At 43.5% G+C, this 20032-nt stretch overlaps 3 protein-coding genes across 4 annotated transcripts in view; 1 reads left to right on the top strand and 2 right to left on the bottom strand.

The window, feature by feature from the left end:
- LOC311614387 (zinc finger protein 418-like) overlaps window positions 1-2341 on the top strand; it is a 122437-nt gene extending 120096 nt beyond the window's left edge. For both annotated transcript variants that reach the window (XM_084869189.1, XM_084869188.1), the window contains exon 3: window positions 912-2341. In XM_084869189.1, coding sequence (XP_084725315.1) covers window positions 912-2314 — 1403 coding nt within the window. In that variant the 3' untranslated portion in view covers window positions 2315-2341. The remainder of the gene's footprint in view (window positions 1-911) is intronic.
- LOC311614403 (zinc finger protein 416-like) overlaps window positions 1-20032 on the bottom strand; it is a 108763-nt gene that overhangs the window by 87823 nt on the left and 908 nt on the right. The window lies entirely within an intron of this gene.
- The window catches only part of LOC311614377 (uncharacterized protein), a 120054-nt gene that overhangs the window by 66310 nt on the left and 33712 nt on the right, over window positions 1-20032 (bottom strand). The gene's annotated exons all lie outside the window — the stretch shown is intronic.

Consider the following 20032-nt stretch of genomic DNA (forward strand, 5'->3'; position numbering starts at 1 on the left):
CCTGAGGTGATGACCTCTCTTCCTTTATTCCTCAGGCATAACTTTCTCTCTACCACAGCCAGAACATTGCTTCTGCAAATTTCCCCACTCTCCTGTCAAATGTGCTGTGGCTGCCAGCCTGAGCAAAGGACTCCACGATCATCCATAACACCTGTTATCTCAAAAAGTACATTAAGTGTTAGGGAGTCAGGCGTCTTGCAGTGAGCTTAGTGGGTCCCAGTTTGCACTTTCCCTTAATGGGAAGCTGACAGTGTCCACATGCATGGCTTCAACTTCTGCACTCTTTCTTTAGGTAAGGGTTCTTTGTGGCAGCTTTTGCCATATTACGGTTTTAACCAACATGAACCATGGGCTGTTCTTGTAAGGCCCCCATTCAAATGTAATATTTTCTTCTCTGAATACTATAGCAAGCTGTGTTGCTCAGGCCCAGGGCTGACTGCTCACTACTTCATCACCTGTTCCTCTGCACTGGTGCCTCCGCAGTATTCGGCAACATTGACTTGCACATGTGTTATGAGGTGCACTTACATATGTGCTAAGTAGTTTTCAAAACCAGCTACTCCTTTATTGAGTTTTAGTTTGGGTAGCATGGAACCAACCTCTCGCACAGCTCTCCCGGTTCCCAGCAGATAAGCCATGGTGAATGCTGTTAGTTAAAGGATGAGCTGGAATCCATATTCTAATCCATGTGGTGCTTCCCATGTTTGTATCATACTTCTGTTGAGGCCTACCTGTCTTGGGATCTTCATCAGCCCAAAAAATCACAAGAGCCTCTTATTCATCCTTCCTTCACATCTTTTATTTTCACCAATTTCATGAAATCAACGTGTGATGTGTAACACACTTTTGCAATGACACTTCCCCCTGTCACACAATCAACATTCATTTTCTCACCATTTTTCACTTTTCAGGTTGTCAGCATAAAATGGATGATGAGGAGGCCTGTTCTGATCATAGTGTATCTATACACGGAGAGTCACAGGACAGGGCTTCTAAGTCAGCTCCAGCCACCCAAAGGACCCTTTTGTGTAAGCGGTGTTTCTCTATGTTACAATATATTTTGCACGTAACTGGTTCACATTCAACATACTTTGAGGAGAAAACCTTCTGTAGTGATGCATATGTTGGAGACTTCCATTTCAGTGCAAACCCTCACCAGCAGCAGAGGAAAGAATGTGGAGAGGAGGCTTGGAAACAAGCTATGGACAGGGCATCCTATGTGAGCAGGTACTGCTTCAACTTCTCGGTGGTGCCTTCAACTAGCAGGGAGGTTGAGGAAGATTTGCGATACAACTCAGAGCTTCCGCAGCACCAGGCCACTCTCAACACCGAGGAGCTACCCTGTGGAAGTGAGATTTCACAGGAATTTCTTGGTTGTAAAAGTCATCACCAGTGGCATTACTGTGAAAATGCTGTCAGCCACATCAAGGAAGTTGTTCAATGTCAAGGTGAATTTTCTGGGGAAGTGATTTATGAGTGTAAGAAATGTAGGAAAGTATTTAGACGATTTTTTAACCTCATTGGACGTAAGAGAGTTCATCCTGGAGAAGAGATGTATGAGTGTAGTGAATGTGAGAAGTCCTTCCGTCTAAGAGCTCACCTCACTGAACACCTCAGAGTTCACACTGGAGAAAACCCATATGAGTGTACTGAATGTGGGAAGTCCTACAGTCGAAGAAGTGCACTCATTAAACATCAGAGAGTTCACACTGGAGAAAAGCCATATGTGTGTACGGAATGTGGGAAGTCCTTCAGTGACCGAAGTAAACTCATTAAACACCATAGAGTTCACACTAGAGAGAAGCCATATAAGTGTACTGAATGTGGGAAGTCTTTTAGTGACAGCAGCACACTCCTTAAACACCATGGAGTTCACACTGGAGAGAGGCCATATGAGTGTACTGAATGTGGGAAGTCTTTTAGACAAAAATGTAGTCTTATTAAACATCTGAGAGTCCACACTGGAGAGAAGCCATATGCGTGTACTGAATGTGGGAAGTCTTTTAGCCAAAAATCTGGTCTTAGTGTTCATCTGCGAATCCACACTGGAGAGAAGCCATATGAGTGCACTGAATGTGGGAAGTCTTTTACCCAAAAATGTAGTCTTATTAAACATCTGAGAGTCCACACTGCAGAGAAGCCACATGAATGTAGTGAATGTGGGAAGTCCTTCAGTGACCGAAGTGCACTCAGTAAACACCAGAGACTTCACACTGGAGAGAAGCCATATGAGTGTACTGAATGTGGGAAATCTTTTCGCAGTAAATCTGACCTTATTCAACATCTGAAAATCCACACGAGCGAAGCCATATGAGTGAACTGAATGTGGGAAGTCTTTTAGCCGTATATCAAGTCTTATTAAACATCTGAAAGTTTACACTGGAGGAAAATGTTAAATGTGCAGGAATATTTAATTTTATTCACTTAAAATAACAATACTGAAAGTCACTGGGATCTTTTTTTTTTTAACGTAAACCCTTTTAATGGATCATACAGTATACTGTATTCCTCATGTGTTTCCAGTAAAAGTGAGGATTGAAGGACATGCCCAGATCTACTACCTGATATATTTGTAGCTGAAGAGATTTTTTATTGGATTATGCTTTTATGAATTGTTTTACTTTTTACCTCACCAACCTGCAAATTGCTTACTGTACTCTCTTCTGCTTTATGAATTTTTAGTAAAGATTTTTCTTTAGTACCTTAATTTTTTTTGGTTATTTTCACTTCTAGGGATGATTGTCATGCAAAATTATGATATATCATCATAGAGTTAACGGATATTTTTTGAATTTCAACCTTTCTGTGCTTTAGGAGGGACAGCAGAATACCAGAAAATGACTCTTTAGCCATTATTGGCTTATAGTGAGTGCATTGCTGCCCAAGGCCTTGAAAGGAAGACTGCTTGACTTTGTGGTTCCAGTTTTCATGCTTGATCCCAGCACATATGGGGATATAGGAGGCATCTGATTTTTTCTCTCTCTCACATATTGATGTCTCTCTCAATATGTCTCTCTTCTCCCCCTTTCCTTGAACTCTTTCTCTCTCTCTCTCTCTTTCTCTCTCCGTCTCTCTCTTCCTCTCCCTCCCTCGCTCCCTCCTTCTCTCCCTGTCTCTTTCTCTCTCTCTCTCTCTCTTTCCCTCTCTCTCTCTCTCTCTCTCTCTCTCTCTCTCTCTCTCTCTCTCTCTCTCTCTCTCAAAATATCCTCAGATGAGGATTACCAAAAAATGCAAACATTCACTCTGGTGCCCTGAGATGAGTCCTCTGCCTGCACAGCCTACTTTTCTGCCTTTGCCTGGGACATTCCCACTGTAGCTGGGCACCCTGTGTCCTTCCCAGGGTTTGGAAGAGAGGAGGCCCAGTCAGGGCCCTGTGGGGAGCTTGGGTTCTGGGTCTAAGATGTATTGGCCAGGGCTCATCTATTTCCATCCAGAGTGCTTCTCCCCACCCCCCTAGGCACCTTCCTGCTGCAAATGAGCGCACTTCTGTATCGGGGAGAATCCCCTTGATGCTTTGGACACCCAAATCAGTTTATCTTTAGAGAGTCCTGCCTCCAACAACCTACTCACACCCCTGAGACCCCATGATGTTTAAGTCTCTTTTCCATTTTAGGGATTATTTTGAACTTTGATTTTATAAAAAATAAAGCACTCCTCTCTCCTTCCCCTTACCCAGACAATCCTAGAGGTAGCGTGGATGCTACAGGAGATGGTGCTGTATATTTTCAGTGGTGAGAACAAGCTGCAATACAAGCATTTCCAGAAGGAGAGGTTTGCTCTCGATATAATTCCACATTCTGAGGATGAGATGTGGTTGGTGTACCCCCTCCCTAAGGTTTTCCTTTACATAGAAGACCAGAAATGAGGTGATAGTTCCTGTATTATGGGGAATAGTGTGCTGCTAGGGTGTGCGGTTGAGGGGCAGAGAGGTAGGGTTCCTATGAATGTGTTTCTGCCACCTCAGCAGCCAGGTTCCTTGAGTGGGTGGGCTGCGGGAAGGCTGTCGGGATGAGAACTTGAATCAGGTTGGATGGAGGGTCAGCAGCTATGGGTGGGCATAATGCTCACATATAAAGATAGAAGCTGTGGATACTGTTGAGCCCAACTGTTTCAGATGCTGTAAAGGCAGAGTCCCCTGTCCTTGGGAACTGGCATCTAGTGGAGGACAGTCCACAAAGAAAGGACCAGGATACCTGTGACAGGTGACAGCAGTATGGGGGAAGGTGAAACTAGCATTGGTCAGTGGGGACTTCACTGAAGAGTTCTGTGAAGGGCTGGCAGACTCAGATGGGAGCCTGCAGGGAGCATGCCCTGTGCATTTGCAAGCTGTATGGAAATCACTCTGGTGGGTTTTAACAGCAAGGATCAGAAAGTGGTAAAAAATAAATAAATGGTGGCTGATCAGGCAGTAGTTTTGTGCATCTTGTCCTGAGCCCGATTGAAAATATAACTAAATCAAAGAATATCCACTTGTACTAACAAATTAGATGCAGCTGAGCAGACCATTTACAACAAGGAAGGGCACGGGAGAATGGCAAGAACTGGGAAGTGGACTTTCGAGGGACAGCAAGCCAGTGGGTCAAGAGGGTGAGCAGAAAGCAGTGTTGGGCCAAAGCTGTGTCCCTTCACGAGGTGGGTAACATCCAAGTGCATAAAGGAAAAGCCACAGGGCAGCTGGCTGCTGGGGAAACTGGACAGAAAGGCTGCCCCATGACAGGAGGGCCAAACAGCAAGGTGCTGGGGAGAGACAAAAGTGCAGTTGCATTGTTTTGGCTTGGTTTTGTCTGTGGTTTTATTCTCTAAACCCAGAACACAGGACTTTTCTTTTGCAGACACTCACCTGGGGCTTTGGAGCAGGGAGAGAGGCACAGGCTTAAGGTGCCTGATGAGGAAAGCAAGACAGGGAGACATAGCCAAGAGCATTCTTTTTTTCTTTTTATTCCTCTAAATTATTTTTTAAATTAATACGTAAGTCTCCTTCCCCCCTTCCCATTGCCCTCTATCTGCCTGCTCCTACCCAAAAGCACTTGCCGTCACCCTTTTGCTGTCTATGCCAACTGGTTATGCTCACATGCAAGCATACAAGTCCTTCGGTCGACCTTTGACACCCTCCCCTCCTGTGCCTTCCCTCTTAGTTTGGATGTCGTTTTCAATGCTTCTATGACACTGGCTCTATTTTTGTGCATCAGTTTATGTTCATTATATTGCACAAGTGAGTGAGGTCATGTGACATTTATCTTTCTCTGATGGCTTTATTTCCCTTAGCATAATGCTATCTTGTTCCTTTCATGCTGTTGCAAATAATAAGATGTCCTTCTTTTTGACAGCAGCATAATATTCGTTGTGTAGATGTACCATGGGTTTTTAATTGACTCATCTGCTGATGGGCATTTATGCTGTTTCCAGTATCTCTTATAACTACCATTGTGCTGCTATGAATAAAGGGGTGCATATATGCTTTCAGACTGGTGTTTCTGACTTTTGGGGATATATTGCTGGAAGGGTGACACACTTAATCTTTCAAAGCTAAAAGGCTATTTCTCCCCAGAAGACCTATCCCATCCCAGTAGGCTCAGGGAAGCAGATACTTCCTGCCACACCCTGCATTTTGAGCTTAACAGAAAAAAAAAAAAGAGGCAGAGTCTGAATAGTCCCAAAGAGCATTTAGTGTCTGTATAGGAAGAGAAACTGGTCCGCCCGTCTATTCTTGGAATCCTATCTGATAAAAGGGCAATATGCAAATTAACCATCACTCCACTACAACCACAAGCCATGCCCATCAGCCAATCAGGACCAACTATCCAAATTAACCCAAAGAAGAGTGAGAGAGCAGGAGGGAGGCTTGGTTTTTCCTGGTGGTGGAGGAAGCCAAGCTTTCCGCACAACCTTGCCAGCCCAGGCCTCTGCTTAAGGCTACAAATTTTCAATTATAGAAGACACATAAATCCCAACAGAAATGGTAGCAGCCACAGAGCTAGAGAGAGTGGGAAGCTAGGGTTGCCCCCAGCGATGGGAGAAGCCAAGCTTTTGCAGCCCTGGCCTGCTTTGTCCTCCGCTCCAGGCTATAAAGTTTCAATTATAGCTGATAAATCCCAGATACCAGGGCCTCTGTTTGGGTCGCTGGGGAGCATGGCTGGCCTGCAAATTGCCACAGTTCCCTGGCCCAGATCCACCCATGCTCCAAGGCACATGTGTCAAACACAAGGCCCGTGGGCCAAATCCAGCCCGCCAGGCCTTGCAATGTGGCCCTCACCGCGCTGTCATCACTGCACTCCGCTGTCAGTTTATGACATTGTCAGTTTATGACTGTTCAGTAAACCATTCGGCCCGCGATTTAGGCTGGATTTTAGATTTTGGCCCTTTCTCTGATTGAGTTCGACACCCCTACTCCAAGGGAACCCCCATCCTGATCCGGGACACCCTTCAGTGCAAACCAGCTGGCCCACTCCCATGCACCAGGCCTCTATTCTATCTAATAAAAGAGTAATATGCAGATTGACCATCACTCCCAACACACAAAATGGCTTCCCCCGTGTGATCAAGGATCCTGCCCCCATGTGGACAGAAGATGGCTAGCAAGGAGGGGGCGGGCAATTGTGGGTGATCCTGCCAGCTGGGGAGGGCATTTGGGAGGGATCAGACCTGCAAAGGAGCGTAGTTAGAGGTGATCAAGCCTGCAGGGGAGGGCAGTTTGGGGTGACTAGGCTGGCAGAGTGGGGGGAGTTGGGGGCAAACAGGTTGGCAGGAGAGTGGTTAGACATCAATCAGGCTAACAGGGCGAAGCGGTTGGGGGCAATCAGGAATGCAGGCAGGCAAGCAGTTGGGAGGAAGCAGTTCTGTGTTGTGAGAGGGATGTCTGAATGCCCGTTTAAAAGAGCATGTGGGGAGAATCCGAGATGGCTGCTCAGGTAAACACCTAGCCGCAGCCACACACAACAATTGCAATAAAATACAACTGAAATATAAAATGGACATTACCCAGAACTACAGGAAAGTCGACTGACTGGAAATTCTACAACGAGAAGCAAGGAGAAAGCCAGAAGGAAGTGCGGAGGAGCTGTAAAAGCCTAAGGTACGGAGACACGCAGCACGCGTGGAGAGGACGGAGCTGAGTGCCTGGCTGGCGTTCCCTAGCAGGAAGGAGATAAATGCTCCGACTGTGCTGGGCCCCATTTCCGACTGCTCTGAACCCCAATACTAGGCCAGACCCTGGGGACCCAGGCTCAAACAGAGGGAGCTGGGCTGAAGGCAAAACCCCGGGGGAGCGGCGAAAGGAGGTCCCAGAGATGCGCACATTGTGCGCAAAGAAGGGATGGTTGGCTATGCCGCGGAATTGCCCTGGCGGGAAGGAGACTGGGGCTCCATACTGCTCTGAACGCCACCTCCAATCCCACTTCCAACTGAACTGAACCCCAATACCGGGCTCATTGGGGGAAAGCCTAGACTGTTTGGTAGCAGACCAAAATTGAGGGCACCTTTCTCTCAGAGGCACTTGCAGCAAGTACTGAGTTACTTGGAGACACAGGAGCCGAGACATAGGGCGGGGCTGACGGAAGCCAAGGCTGTAGGCTCCACCCTGAAACAACGCCCCATCCAAGCAGAACACAGAGACTTTTAAGGCTACCAACTCAGGAAAGCTGCAAAAATGCCAAGACGAAATAGATCACAAACGAAAGAAATGGAGGACAAAAAGCGACTGGATATAGAATTCAAATCTACGCTTATAAGGTTTTTCAAGGATTTCCTAGAAAAGATGGATAAGACCTATGAGGATATGAAAAGGGATCAACTAGAATTAATAAGGAATCAACGACAAATGATAAGGGATCAACAAGAAATGATAAGGGATCAACAAGAAATAAAGAATACATTGACTGAAATAAAAAATATTTTACAGAGTCCTAAAAACAGAATGGAAGATCACAAGAATCAAGTCAAAGATTTGGAACATAAAGAGCCAGAAGACACTCCTCCACAGAAGCTAGAAGGCAAGAGAATCCAGAAAATTGAAGATAACGTAAGAAACCTCTGGGACAACTTCAAGCGAACCAACATCAGAATTATGGGGGTCCCAGAAGATGAGAGAGAGCAAGATATTGAAAACATACTGAAAGAGTGACAGAAAACTTCCCCCACCTGGTGAAAGAATTAGACTTACAAGTCCAGGAAGCGCACAGAACTCCAAACAAAAGGAATCCAAAGAGGACCACACCAAGACAAATCATAATTAAAATTCCAAGAGCAAAAGGCAAAGAGAATATTAAAAGCAGCAAGAGCAAAGAAGGTAGTTACCTATAAAGGAGCACCTATACAATTGTCAGCTGATTTCTCAACAGAAACCATGCAGGCCAGACGGGAATGGCAAGAAATATTCAAGGTGATGAATAGTAAGAACCTACAGCCAAAGATAATCTATCCAGCAAAGCTATCACTCAGAATCGAAGGTCAGATAAAGAGCTTCACTAATAAAAAAAGACTAAAGGAGTTCATCAACACCAAACCAGAATTATATGAATGGCTGAAGGGGGTTCTTTCAGAAGAGAAAGTAAATAAAGATAAAAATTATGAACAACAAATGAATCTAAAAACCAAGGAAATTTAAAAAAATCTGATGAACAATATTAGCTGTTGAATATAATAGAATCAGAGGTATGGACGGGGAGTGAACTGACGATTCTTGGGAAAAAGGGGAGAGGGGGATGTGGGAAGAGAGTGACCATAAACTGTGCACCTATGGATGAGGACAATCGGGAGTGGGGAAAGGGCAGAGGGTGGGGTGGGAACCTGGTGGAGGAGAGCAATGGTGGGTGGGTGGGGTGGGGTGGGGAAACAAACATTTGTAATAATATGAACAATAAAAATTTATTTTAAAAAAAGAAAAGTATTATTTTAATTATTCCTTAAGACTACAGATCAAAATGAAAAAATATATGTAAAGAAATCTTAATTGACTGTTATAGAGAGAAGAATGATAGAATCATAATATGCCTTTCTCCTGCATGACCCTGCCAATGGGCAACAGCCCGTTACCACAGCAGATGCCCTCAAATAAGAACTGAACCAGCAATCATTCTGTGCATTGGACTACGCTCAATAAACTGAGCCCTTTCAACCTCTCTCTCTCTCTATCTCTCTCTCTCTTACATAAAAATATTAAATTATTAAGAGTAAAAGCAGGCTATGAGAGAATATAAGTAATCCTATCCTACTGGTTTAAAACAAACATTTGACAGGATATATAGGCCAACACATTGACTTTTTCTATATTGTCTGCATATCTGTAGTCGGTACACATTGTGATGTTAAGGAGCTAAGAGTTATTGGATGTTTACTACAGGTGCCAAGCAGGGATTCAATGCTTTATGTGCATTATTTCATTTAATCCTGTTTGCAATCTGAGATGGTTTCACATTCTATTCGACGGGGACGGAATCCAGGCTCATAGTCTCAAAATTAATTGCTTGTTTGTAGAGTTAATAAAGGCAGGGCTAGAAATCAAACCAATGCTTCTCAAACCACCTTGCCCTGGCTACTAATTTTAGGCTCTGCTGCCTCCTAGAGGGTAGATTCAGAGATGCATTTCCATTTGGCTAGATGTAATTCTGGGTAATGAGCAGTCCAAAAGCTTAGTGGCTTAGAGTAAAGAAGGTTTATTTCTTGATCATAGCACATGAACACCCTGGCTCTGGTGGAATCAGCATAAAGAAGCAGCCAACATGTAGGTTCCTGCTGGGTGTTATCAGAGATGGAAAAAGAGGGCGGCCCGTCTCTCTGGTTCCAGACTCTTCTGTTAAGGTGACAGGCTCGACTCCCACATTTCATTGGTCAAAGCCTATCAATGCTTGCAGCCAACATCACAGTCAATAGTAGATCCTGGCCTACTACGGTAGATGGACCCCAGCCCAATGGCAACCACAGGGTGCCAGCCTCTTTTGGGGCTGCTCAGGGGGAAAGTAGATGAGTAGGTGCTGGTAGGGAATGGCAGTGGAAGTCCGTTAGGATGGTCGGTTGGCTTTCTCCTCATTCACCTAGACTTTGTCCCTGAGCTTTCCCAAAACCAAGATTTATAGGAATGAACTTCAAATAAAAAGGAGTTTGGTCAGATATCATTGGCAGAAAAATCAGAACCCACTTTTGAGTGTGACCCTGGGTAACTCCCTGCAGCCTGGGTCCCCCACTGTGGTGGGTGTGAAGTCCACATATTAAGAGAAGTGACTGGGAAGGTTACTGGACTGCAAGCATTCCAGCTTCCTTGTTCTCTTATATTCACAGCAGTCACTACGCAGCCTCCAAGCCTCCTTCTCATGTGCATTGCCCAGGTGAGTGCTCCATCAGGTGGGGCTGATTGGAAAAACGCTGACATTCACACCCATGGTGATCCTGTGGTTTTTGTTCATTCTGTGCAGGAACCTGTGCTGAATGAGGTCCCTTCATATTTTCCCCATCCCCAATGCAGAGAGCATTGTGCCTTTTCTGCCTCCTGGGCCTGGTGTTACAGGGAGACCATGCACACTCAGTAGATGAGCAGAGATGGCAGGTCCAGGAGTGATGCTCAGAACAGCCCAGGCCCCTTCCTCTATTACCTTTTAGCTGATATATCCCATAGGTAAGGCATATGCCTGCCTCTGGAATTCCCTAGTCCCCGCAGTCCCCCAGTCGCAAAGGGTCTGCCCAAGGTGCCTAATCCTGTGACGGTGGCTGTCCAGCCACTCAAGTCTGCCAGAGGCTCAGGTAACCAGGGACAGCTGAGGCTTCCACTGTTGGCACTGGCAGCAGCAGAGGTATGATGGAGCATCACCTTACTCTGATCACCAGATCGCCTCCCAAACTTGAGGGCTTCTGGAGTGTGAGAGGGGGCTGGGCGGTCTGAGGGATCCCCCTCTCTATTGCATGAATTTCCCTGCACCCGGACTCTAGTACTTAAAAAAGCCTCAAGGAGCATTTTCAATAAAGACCTGGATATCTCCATCTTGTTAGGAAATTAAAATCACAACCCTATATTAGCTATACCATCTCTCTTCTAACTTCCTGGGAGGACAAACCTTCCTTCAGGGGAAGCAAATATTGGCAATCAGTGAAGACTATTAGGATCGGAATCCACAGGAATGCTGATGAATCACATTAAAACACACACACACACACACACACACACACACACACACACACACACACACACAACCTGGGACTGATTATAGGCTTATCCTTCCCCAGCTCTGAGGTCTTTCCAATTGAGGAAACTTTGAGATAACTACCCTAGACGGGTAAGGAGACTAAAAAAATTAGTGTTTATTTTCTCTGCCAATGACTTCAGCCACAGAAAACAGTTAAGGAGGCCCTGAGAATGTCTATAAGCAAACAGCACACAAGCCACAGACCTTTGACCATTTATAAAAAAAGGTTTACAAGTGGCATTTTTTTTCCTCCACTTTACTGCAGTCTTTCCTACACTCTATGAATACAGGGTTTCTATCTTTTTAAAAAAATATATTTTATTGATTTTTTTTACAGAGAGGAAGGGAGAGGGAGAGTTAGAAACATAGATGAGATAGAAACATTGATCAGCTGCCTCCTGTACATTCCCAACAGGGGATGTGCCCACAACCAAGGTACATGCCCTAGACCGGAATCGAACTTGGCACACTTTAGTCCGCAGGCCAATGCCCTACCCACTGAGCCAAACTGGTTTCGCCTGGTGGTTCTATCCTAATGGTGGTTCCATTTAAATGTCAGAGTCTTACAAGAAATGACACCGGCATATGAAATGTCATACTTAATGGCACATGGCTTCTTTACAATATGGGGAGGAGTTCCCCTAAACATTGCTGAGAATTATGTAATACTTAGTGTGAACAGAGACTATAATTCATATTCACACTGGCCCAACAAAGGACTCCTATTCTGGGAGACCATTGAACTCACCAGTAACAGAGGCTCCAGGCTGCAAATTAGAACCACAGTCATGTGGACTTTCTTTCAAGGCCTTGGTCAGCAATGCAAAACAACCCGATATGGGACAAAGAGTGATTTTCTGCCATTCTTATGTGCGTTCCAAAACATGGAAAGATGGGGACCCCACACACACTGAGTCATACTAATTTACTCTTTAAAAATTACTCGCTGAAATATGTATATTTCCTGGATAAATGGAGGGCTGAGAAATAGAAACATCAATGAAGAGCAGAAACTGGTTTGGCTGAGTGGATAGAGCGCCGGCCTGCGGACTCAAGGGTTCCAGGTTCAATTCCGGTCAAGGGCATGTACCTTGGTTGTGGGCACATCCCAAGTAGGGGGTGTGCAAGAGGCAGCTGATTGATGGTTCTCTCACATTGATGTTTCTGACTATCCCTCTCTCTTCCTCTCTGTAAAAAAATCAATAAAATGTATTTTTTAAAAAAGAAACATCAATGAAGAGAATAATTGAACTGCTGCCCCTTGCCATCCTCCTACTGGGCATTGTGCCCACAACACATGCATATAACCTTTGCCCGAATTGATCCAAGGTTTAAAGCTTTATGTTTCCCAATAATTTTATTATTTTATTAGGAAAGTTCTGAAGCATGATTGTTTGTTAGTTGCTACTGTATCCCTTTGTGGGAAATAAAATACAATGATGTGCTACTGAAATATCTAATCAGGTCCGTGTTCAATGCAACCATTTTGACAATTTAAAATGAATCATAATGAGAGTATTTACACCAGGAAATTGAAAAATACTACAAACCTACATACCAGTTAATGTATTAATGAATAGTAAGACTAAAATCAGGGTGGCTCTGAATATTAACAATGCAGATTAAATGTGTCAGTATATTGTATAAGTTGACATCAGTTGTGCATATCATTAAAACTGAATGAAACAGTTTTCCTTTCAGGAAGCAAAACCTATGGTTCCATATTACAAAAAGTCACCTGAGTCAGTGAGGAATTACAGATATTTAAGCATATGTCTTAGATGCTGCACAGTCCTACTTTGGGTAAAATAATACATTTATTTAACAATTTCCAAAAGATTCTCAGCAGACATTTAAACAAAGCAGATAAAAACAAATGTTCAAAATAAACAAATATTCAGTAGATTGAATTAAAACAAAAGCAAGTTAACATTATATGCATGTCCAGGGTTACTATTTCAAAAGGTTAACCATTCTATAGCCTTGCAGGGTAGCAGAAATAATGAATTTTATATAATATGGGTTAGGGGGAAGGCAAAGAGAATGAACATTTTGGCTCAAAGTTCCTTGTGTCTTAAATATAAAACATTCACCTACACAACTGTTTGATTAGTAAAACATATGTCTATATAGAAAATTGAATGAAAATATTCCCAAAACATTTACTTATAATACCTGAAATCTAGAAATTACAAACATAATGTTATTCACAGAATCCAATATTACTAAGCAATTTAAAAAAAAATCACTCTTCACATAAGCATTTGTATGGAATCTCGAAATGACTGTGTAGCATGGAGGAAACCAGCATTTGATAAAAAGTACACATCAAAGAGCGCCAATAAAATTATACACAGTATGAACTATTGTGGTGTAAAGAATAGAAAAATCCATGAGTGCATGAAGGGCCAAGAAAGGCAGAAAGAGGGATTACAACAGGGCAGTAGGAAAATACAAGATGTGGCAAAAGAAGGTTTAGAGTTGTTGGTATGGAAAATAATATGATCATTAATAATAATAATAAAGGAACAAAGTGTGGTCCAACCAGTGTCCTCAGTTGGTGAGGTGTCATCCCTTTCAGAGAAAGTTCTCTAGTTTGATTCCAGGTCAGTGCACATCCCCCAATGTATCCCCAGTAGGGGGCAAGGAGACAGCAAATCTCTGTTTATCTCTTTCTTCCAGCCTCTTTTTCTCTCCCACCTGAAAAAAGAATAAAATCATTTTCTAAAATATAATCTGAACTTCCAACAGTGTTACTAAAATATCTAAGCAGGTCCGTATCCAATGCAATCATTTGACAGTTTAAAAAGAACCATAACGAGAGTATTTACACCAGGAAATTGTCTAATACTTAAACCTACATATCACTTAATAAATTAATGAATGCTTAGACTTAAAAAAGAGTGGCTCTGAATATTAACGATGAAATTAAGAGTGTAAGTACATCATGTAAGTTGACTTCAGTTGTTCTCCCTGAGAGTGCAGGTGTGACTGATTTATTTTCTTAATTACTACACTCATACAGTTGTTCTCCATTGTAAATTCTGTGATGCCTTGTGAAAGCAGATTTTGCCTAAATGATTTCACATATTTAAAACACTCATATGGCTTTTCTCAATAAGTGTGAATTCTCTGATGTTTTGTGAAATTACATTTTTGCCGAAATGATTTCCCACAATCACTACACTCATATGGCTTTTCTCCAGTGTGAAGTCTCTGGTGTTCTCTGAGAATGTAGAGCTGCCTGAATGACTTTCCACAATCACTACACTCATAAGGCTTTTCTCCAGTGTGAATTTTCTGATGTTCTCTGAGAGTGGAGATCTGCCTGAAAGCCTTCCCACAATCACTACACTCATAAAGCTTTACTCCAGTGTGAACTTTCTGATGTTTTCTGAGAGTGGAGATCTGCCTGAATGACTTTCCACAATCACTACACTTATAAGGCTTTTCTCCAGTGTGAAGTCTCTGATGTTTTCTGAGAGTGGAGATCTGCCTGAATGACTTTCCACATTCACTACACTCATATGGCTTTTCTCCTGTGTGAAGTCTCTGGTGCGTAGTGAGAGTGACCATATGCCTGAAAGACTTCCCACAATCACTACACTCATATGGCTTTTTTCCAGTGTGAACTTTCTGATGTTCTCTGAGATTGGGGAGCTGCCTGAATGACTTTCCACAATCACTACACTCATAAGGCTTTTCTCCAGTGTGAACTCTCTGGTGCTGTGTGAGAGAGAACATGTGCCCAAATGACTTCCCACAGTCACTACAAACATATTGTCTCACACCAGTGTGAATTTTGAGGTGTTTAATGAGGTTAGACCTTTGACTGAAGCACTTCCAACAATCACTACATTGATAAGGCTTTTCCCCAGTGTGAACTCTCTTGTGGCATAAGAGGTGAGAACTCTTACTAAATGATTTTCCACACTCACTGCACTGGTAAGGTTTTTCTCCTGTGTGAACTCTGTGGTGTATAGTGAGGGTAGACCTGTGATTGAACAGCTTCCCGCAATCAGTACGCTCATAGAACCTTCCTCCAGTGTGAACTCTCTTATGTATATTGAGATTTGAGATAGATCTGACCACTGTCCCACATGTATTACACTCATAATGCAGTACTCCAGAGCAGACATTCTGATGTTGAACAAGGTTCTGTTTGTGGCAGGCAGCTTTTTCACATTCATCCCATTGGTGATGCTTTTTTCTTTCAGGAAATTCCTCTGAAATCTCACGATTGTGTGGCTCCTCAGTGTTTACAGTGGCCTCGGCCTGAAGAAGCTCTGAGATGTCTGGGAAGTCTTCCCCAACCTCCATACTCGTTGAAGACATCCCTGATAAACAGAAGCTGCACCTGGTGACAAAGGAGGCCCGGTCCACAGTTTCCTTCCAGGGCTTCTCTCCAAAGGTATCTCTGTCTGGCTGGTGAGGGTTTGCACTGAAACAGAAGTCTCTCACACATGCATCACTGAAGAATTCTTTCTGTTCAAATTCTGCTGCTTGTGACTCAGTCAGGTGCAGACTATCTTTTAACACAGAGAAACACCTCCCACAGAGAGGGGTCCTCTGAGTTACTGAAGCTGTCTTAGAAGCACTCTCCTGTGACTCCCCTTGCACAGATTCACTCTGCTCAGAACAGGCCTCAGCTTCATGTGTTTTATGTCCACAACCTGAAAACAGGAAAATGGTGATGAAATAAATGTCGAATGTGGTGACAGGGAGCAGTTTCTTTATAAAACTGTCACACATAACACATTGTTTAAATGCATTCGTTTGATAGTAACATATCTCTACTAAGGATTGATAAGATGATACTGTGATGCTCTGTGTCACTGAAGATCACCATACACAGGAGATCTCAAACAAAATATGAAACAAACATGGCAAGCAGGACATGAAACAGAAGCTGGATCATCTGCTCATTCTTCTGCATATAGCGTTCAACAGGACTTGTCTGCTGGTGACGTGGGCAAGCTGTGGAGTATGTTGCTTACCTCTTATTCCAAGTAAAATTTAAGAAAATAGAAGCTTCTGTCACGGTCTAGTGAGACACCTGTGTACATCTCATAAATATATGCGCGTTATTATTAGAAAACACTGCAGATAGAGCAGGTCAGAAGAGCAGATGATGGGAAAAGGGTAAAACGTTGAAGGTAGCCAGAAACCGGGAAGTCACAGACTAAAAGATAAATTGAGAAATGTCAAGCATGTCAAGGAAAAGGGACAAATCAGCTGTTGCCAGTGGCACAGCAACCTAAACTCTGTTGAACATGAGCAGGTTTCTGGAATGATCACAACACCACCTTTTTGTTATAGTTGCCATGATTTGCAACTCAACAGGCAGCCTTTTAGATCATCCTGTATGTTCACCCTGTGAAAACACCAGTGTTGCCCTTGTACTTTCTGTTGTACAAGTTCATATAACACAGATTTCTGAGTTTTATTGAAAGACAATAAACGTGAATAGACAGCACCTGCCCAGAGCAACACAGCATGCAATAATATTCAGGGAACAGAATATTAGAAACAATAGAAGGAGGTCTTTCAAGAACTACCCATGGTTCATGCAAGTGAAGATCATAACATGGCATAAGCAATCACAAAGAGACTTTAGCTGAAGGAATGGTGCAGAATTGGAAGCCATAGATGTGGACATATACACCTACCAGAAAGAAATGCAAGGCTAGGCCCATTAAGGTGTTTGGAACAATCCTGACTGCCAGACACTTCCTGCACTATTTGATGCTATGGGTGTTTAAGGGATATTCATGGAGTCCTTTGCTCAGGTCTTTCCAAATGACTCAGCCCTCTTAGCTACATGACATTTGACAGGAAAATGGAATAAAATAGGAGAGCCCATGGTCTCGGTATTGGAGAGAGAAAGCTTACATTTGGAGAATAAAGGAAAGATAGGACATCACCTCAGGACAATAGAATTGTGAAGGTCTTACCTACATATGATACAAGTTCAAAAACTTCCAGCATCATCTTGCAGTATAGAAATCTCTGAGCCTCCTCAAGTAGCTCCCACTCCTCCTGAGAGAAGGTGATGGCCACGTCCTCAAAGTTCATATCCTGTCACAATGGACACAGTTCAGTCCATGTTCAGTTTCTCTGCTATGATTTTATGTTCATCCTCCCCAACAGCCATATCCATCTGCTCCCTCAACTCCCCACATAAGAAAAGGACCCAGGGCTTGGTGCCTTCAAAGTCCCTCTCTCCTTATATTTCTACTGATACTGTATCTTCCTTCACCAATAAGGGTATGTGACCATATATATGATACCTGTGCTGGAAGACTCACATGCAGGCCACACTGCCCATTTTCAATAAATTGGTGTTATGAACACAGGGTAGGGAGAGATGGTGTCCATAATGAGAATGTGAGGATTTGACATGATGCTTATCAGGCAATGCTCTGTTGTGAATTCCCATTGTAAGGCCCCAATAATTATTGTATCTCAATTTAATTACTTCTACCCAATACCAGGATACTGAAGCCATTATTTTACACTGTATCTTGGTCATAATTCATTGGACCACACTTCTCTCACAACGCTTCATTCCCAGAGGCACAAAGTCAAATGTAACACAAGGATGCCGTGATGAGCAGTTTATTTCCTAATCATCTTCGTTTCCAAAATTTTAATCCACCACCTCTTTAATATATTTCTCGTACCATTCTGCCTTCCAAAGCCAGTGGAGTTTTTCAAGCTCAAAGGATGGTGATGTATGCTATCTCATTCCTATTGATCACTGTAACAGCCCTCATCAACAAGAGGCTGGTGAGCACACGTATTTCACTTAAGCTTTCAACTAGGGATGTAGCACCACAATGCATTCTCTTTTCAGGAATTTACCTGAAAATTCACCGCTCTGTAGTATCAGCAGGTAATGGACTCAACCTTCATTCCCTCTTACTGAAATGCCATGGCTCTGCAGCCTTTAATGCACATGCCCTCTCCAAGGGCACAGCTTTCTTTCTCCCACACCTGTCTCACACCTGCACTACCACCCATAGCCCCCAAAGTCATCTCCTTCACTTCCTACTCATTGGTCAGCATTTGCGGTATAAATACTGCTTGATGAATTCAAATAGGAATAAGTTCTACACCAACTCTGAAAGTACACACTAATTGAGGTAACCGCCAGTCCCACAATGAAGGCCTTTCTCTCAGATTGTGTTTTCTTGAAACCTCACCTATTGAGAAACTCATCAGGTCTCATATCCAGATGTCACCTACACTAGCACTGCACCGGATCTGCCTTTACAAGTGACAGCTTTCATCACTCAGGCTCAATAGTCTATGGCCCTCTACCCAATGGCCAGTGAGTCTCACCAATGACCACTCATGCCCTAAGCAAATCAACCAGAATGAGGAAAACAACCAAGGCTCAAACTCACAACTGCTATATGTTTAATAAATGAATATGTAACAGCTGCAGTCTCATCTCGTTTGCTCTTCAGTTTCCAATTAAAAAGGGGATGAAAATAAGATGATCCACAATACTTCCCTAGTCCCTACACTCTGCCTACATTTTACAGAAGTTTTCATCCTGAACTGTGCCTCAGAGTTCCAGTCTCTCATGATCTGCTCCCTGAAATATCACAAACCTAACAGGTAGAATATAAAAGTTTTGGTATCCCCCATTTCTACTATGAATATCTGCATCTCAGCTGATAGCCCTTCCATTCCTCCAGTTGCAAAATGCAATCTTTCACTTCATCTTTGACTCTTACCTCTCTCTCAACCTCCCAATTAGAAAATCCTGGTGGCCACACCTAAAACACCAATCCAGATTCCAAAGCTTATTTTGCCTCCACAGCCACCCTCAGGGTGAATTACTATAACACTAATCAAGACGATCACAGCAGCATCCATCTTAGTCTTTCTACTGCCTCCATCCCTTCTATATGGTTCAACATGCAGCAGCCTCAGGGAGTCTAATAACACCTGGGTCAGATACCCTGCCTCCATTTCTCCAAACCTCCCATCACCTACAGAACAGACATCCCCATTGTCAGAAAGCTACTCAAGACCTGACTCTTGTCCCATTATTTCCAGTTCCTCATTAAAAGGATTAAAAAAAAGAGGAAGCACCTTAGGGGTCCTGGATGAGCTCAGAATTCACTCCAAGCCTTTACCCATATAGGAACCCATGACTGGAAAAACTTCTCACATCCCATCACACTGGTTGCCCAAAACGGGGACCAGTCACATGATCCTAGTTCTGGAACTTAGAATTCTGGGATTGATGTCTCATCAGGGTCCCCAGGTCAAAGACCTAGAACAGTGGCTGGACATTTCCTACAACACAACTATCTCAGAGGCCACAAGACTGGGAGGCCCTGAAATAAGCTCTACCACCCAGTCCCCTGTTGAGAGCCTGGAATCCACCACCAGGATCCACAGTCTCAGGCTGCTCAGTGCCCTGGCCCAGGCCAGAGGCCGGGTGCCCTCCAGGTGCCTGTATGATCTCGGTGCTCAGTCCTCAGTGCTCACTCTTCCAGTTCCCTCATCATTTACAGGACTGCCCCTCCCTGTCCACAACCGATGTTCTCTGTCTTCTAGTTTGTTCTTCCTCTGAGCAATGGTAGGAAAAGTTTGAACCCTACTTTGAACTCAGAAAATGTCCCTTTTTTTTTTTTTTTTTAATATATCTTAATGATTTTACACAGAGGAATTGAGAGGGATAGAGTTAGAAACGTTGATGAGAAAGAAATATCAACCAGCTGCTTCTTGCACGCCCACCACTGGGGCTGTGCCTGCAACCAAGGTACATGCCCTTGACTGGAATCGAACCTGGGACCTTTCAGTCTGCAGACCTATGCCCTATCCACTGATCCAAACAGGTT

This window comes from Pipistrellus hanaki (assembly GCF_964339955.1).
Source record: "Pipistrellus hanaki genome assembly, chromosome: 21".
NCBI lineage: Eukaryota > Metazoa > Chordata > Mammalia > Chiroptera > Vespertilionidae > Pipistrellus > Pipistrellus hanaki.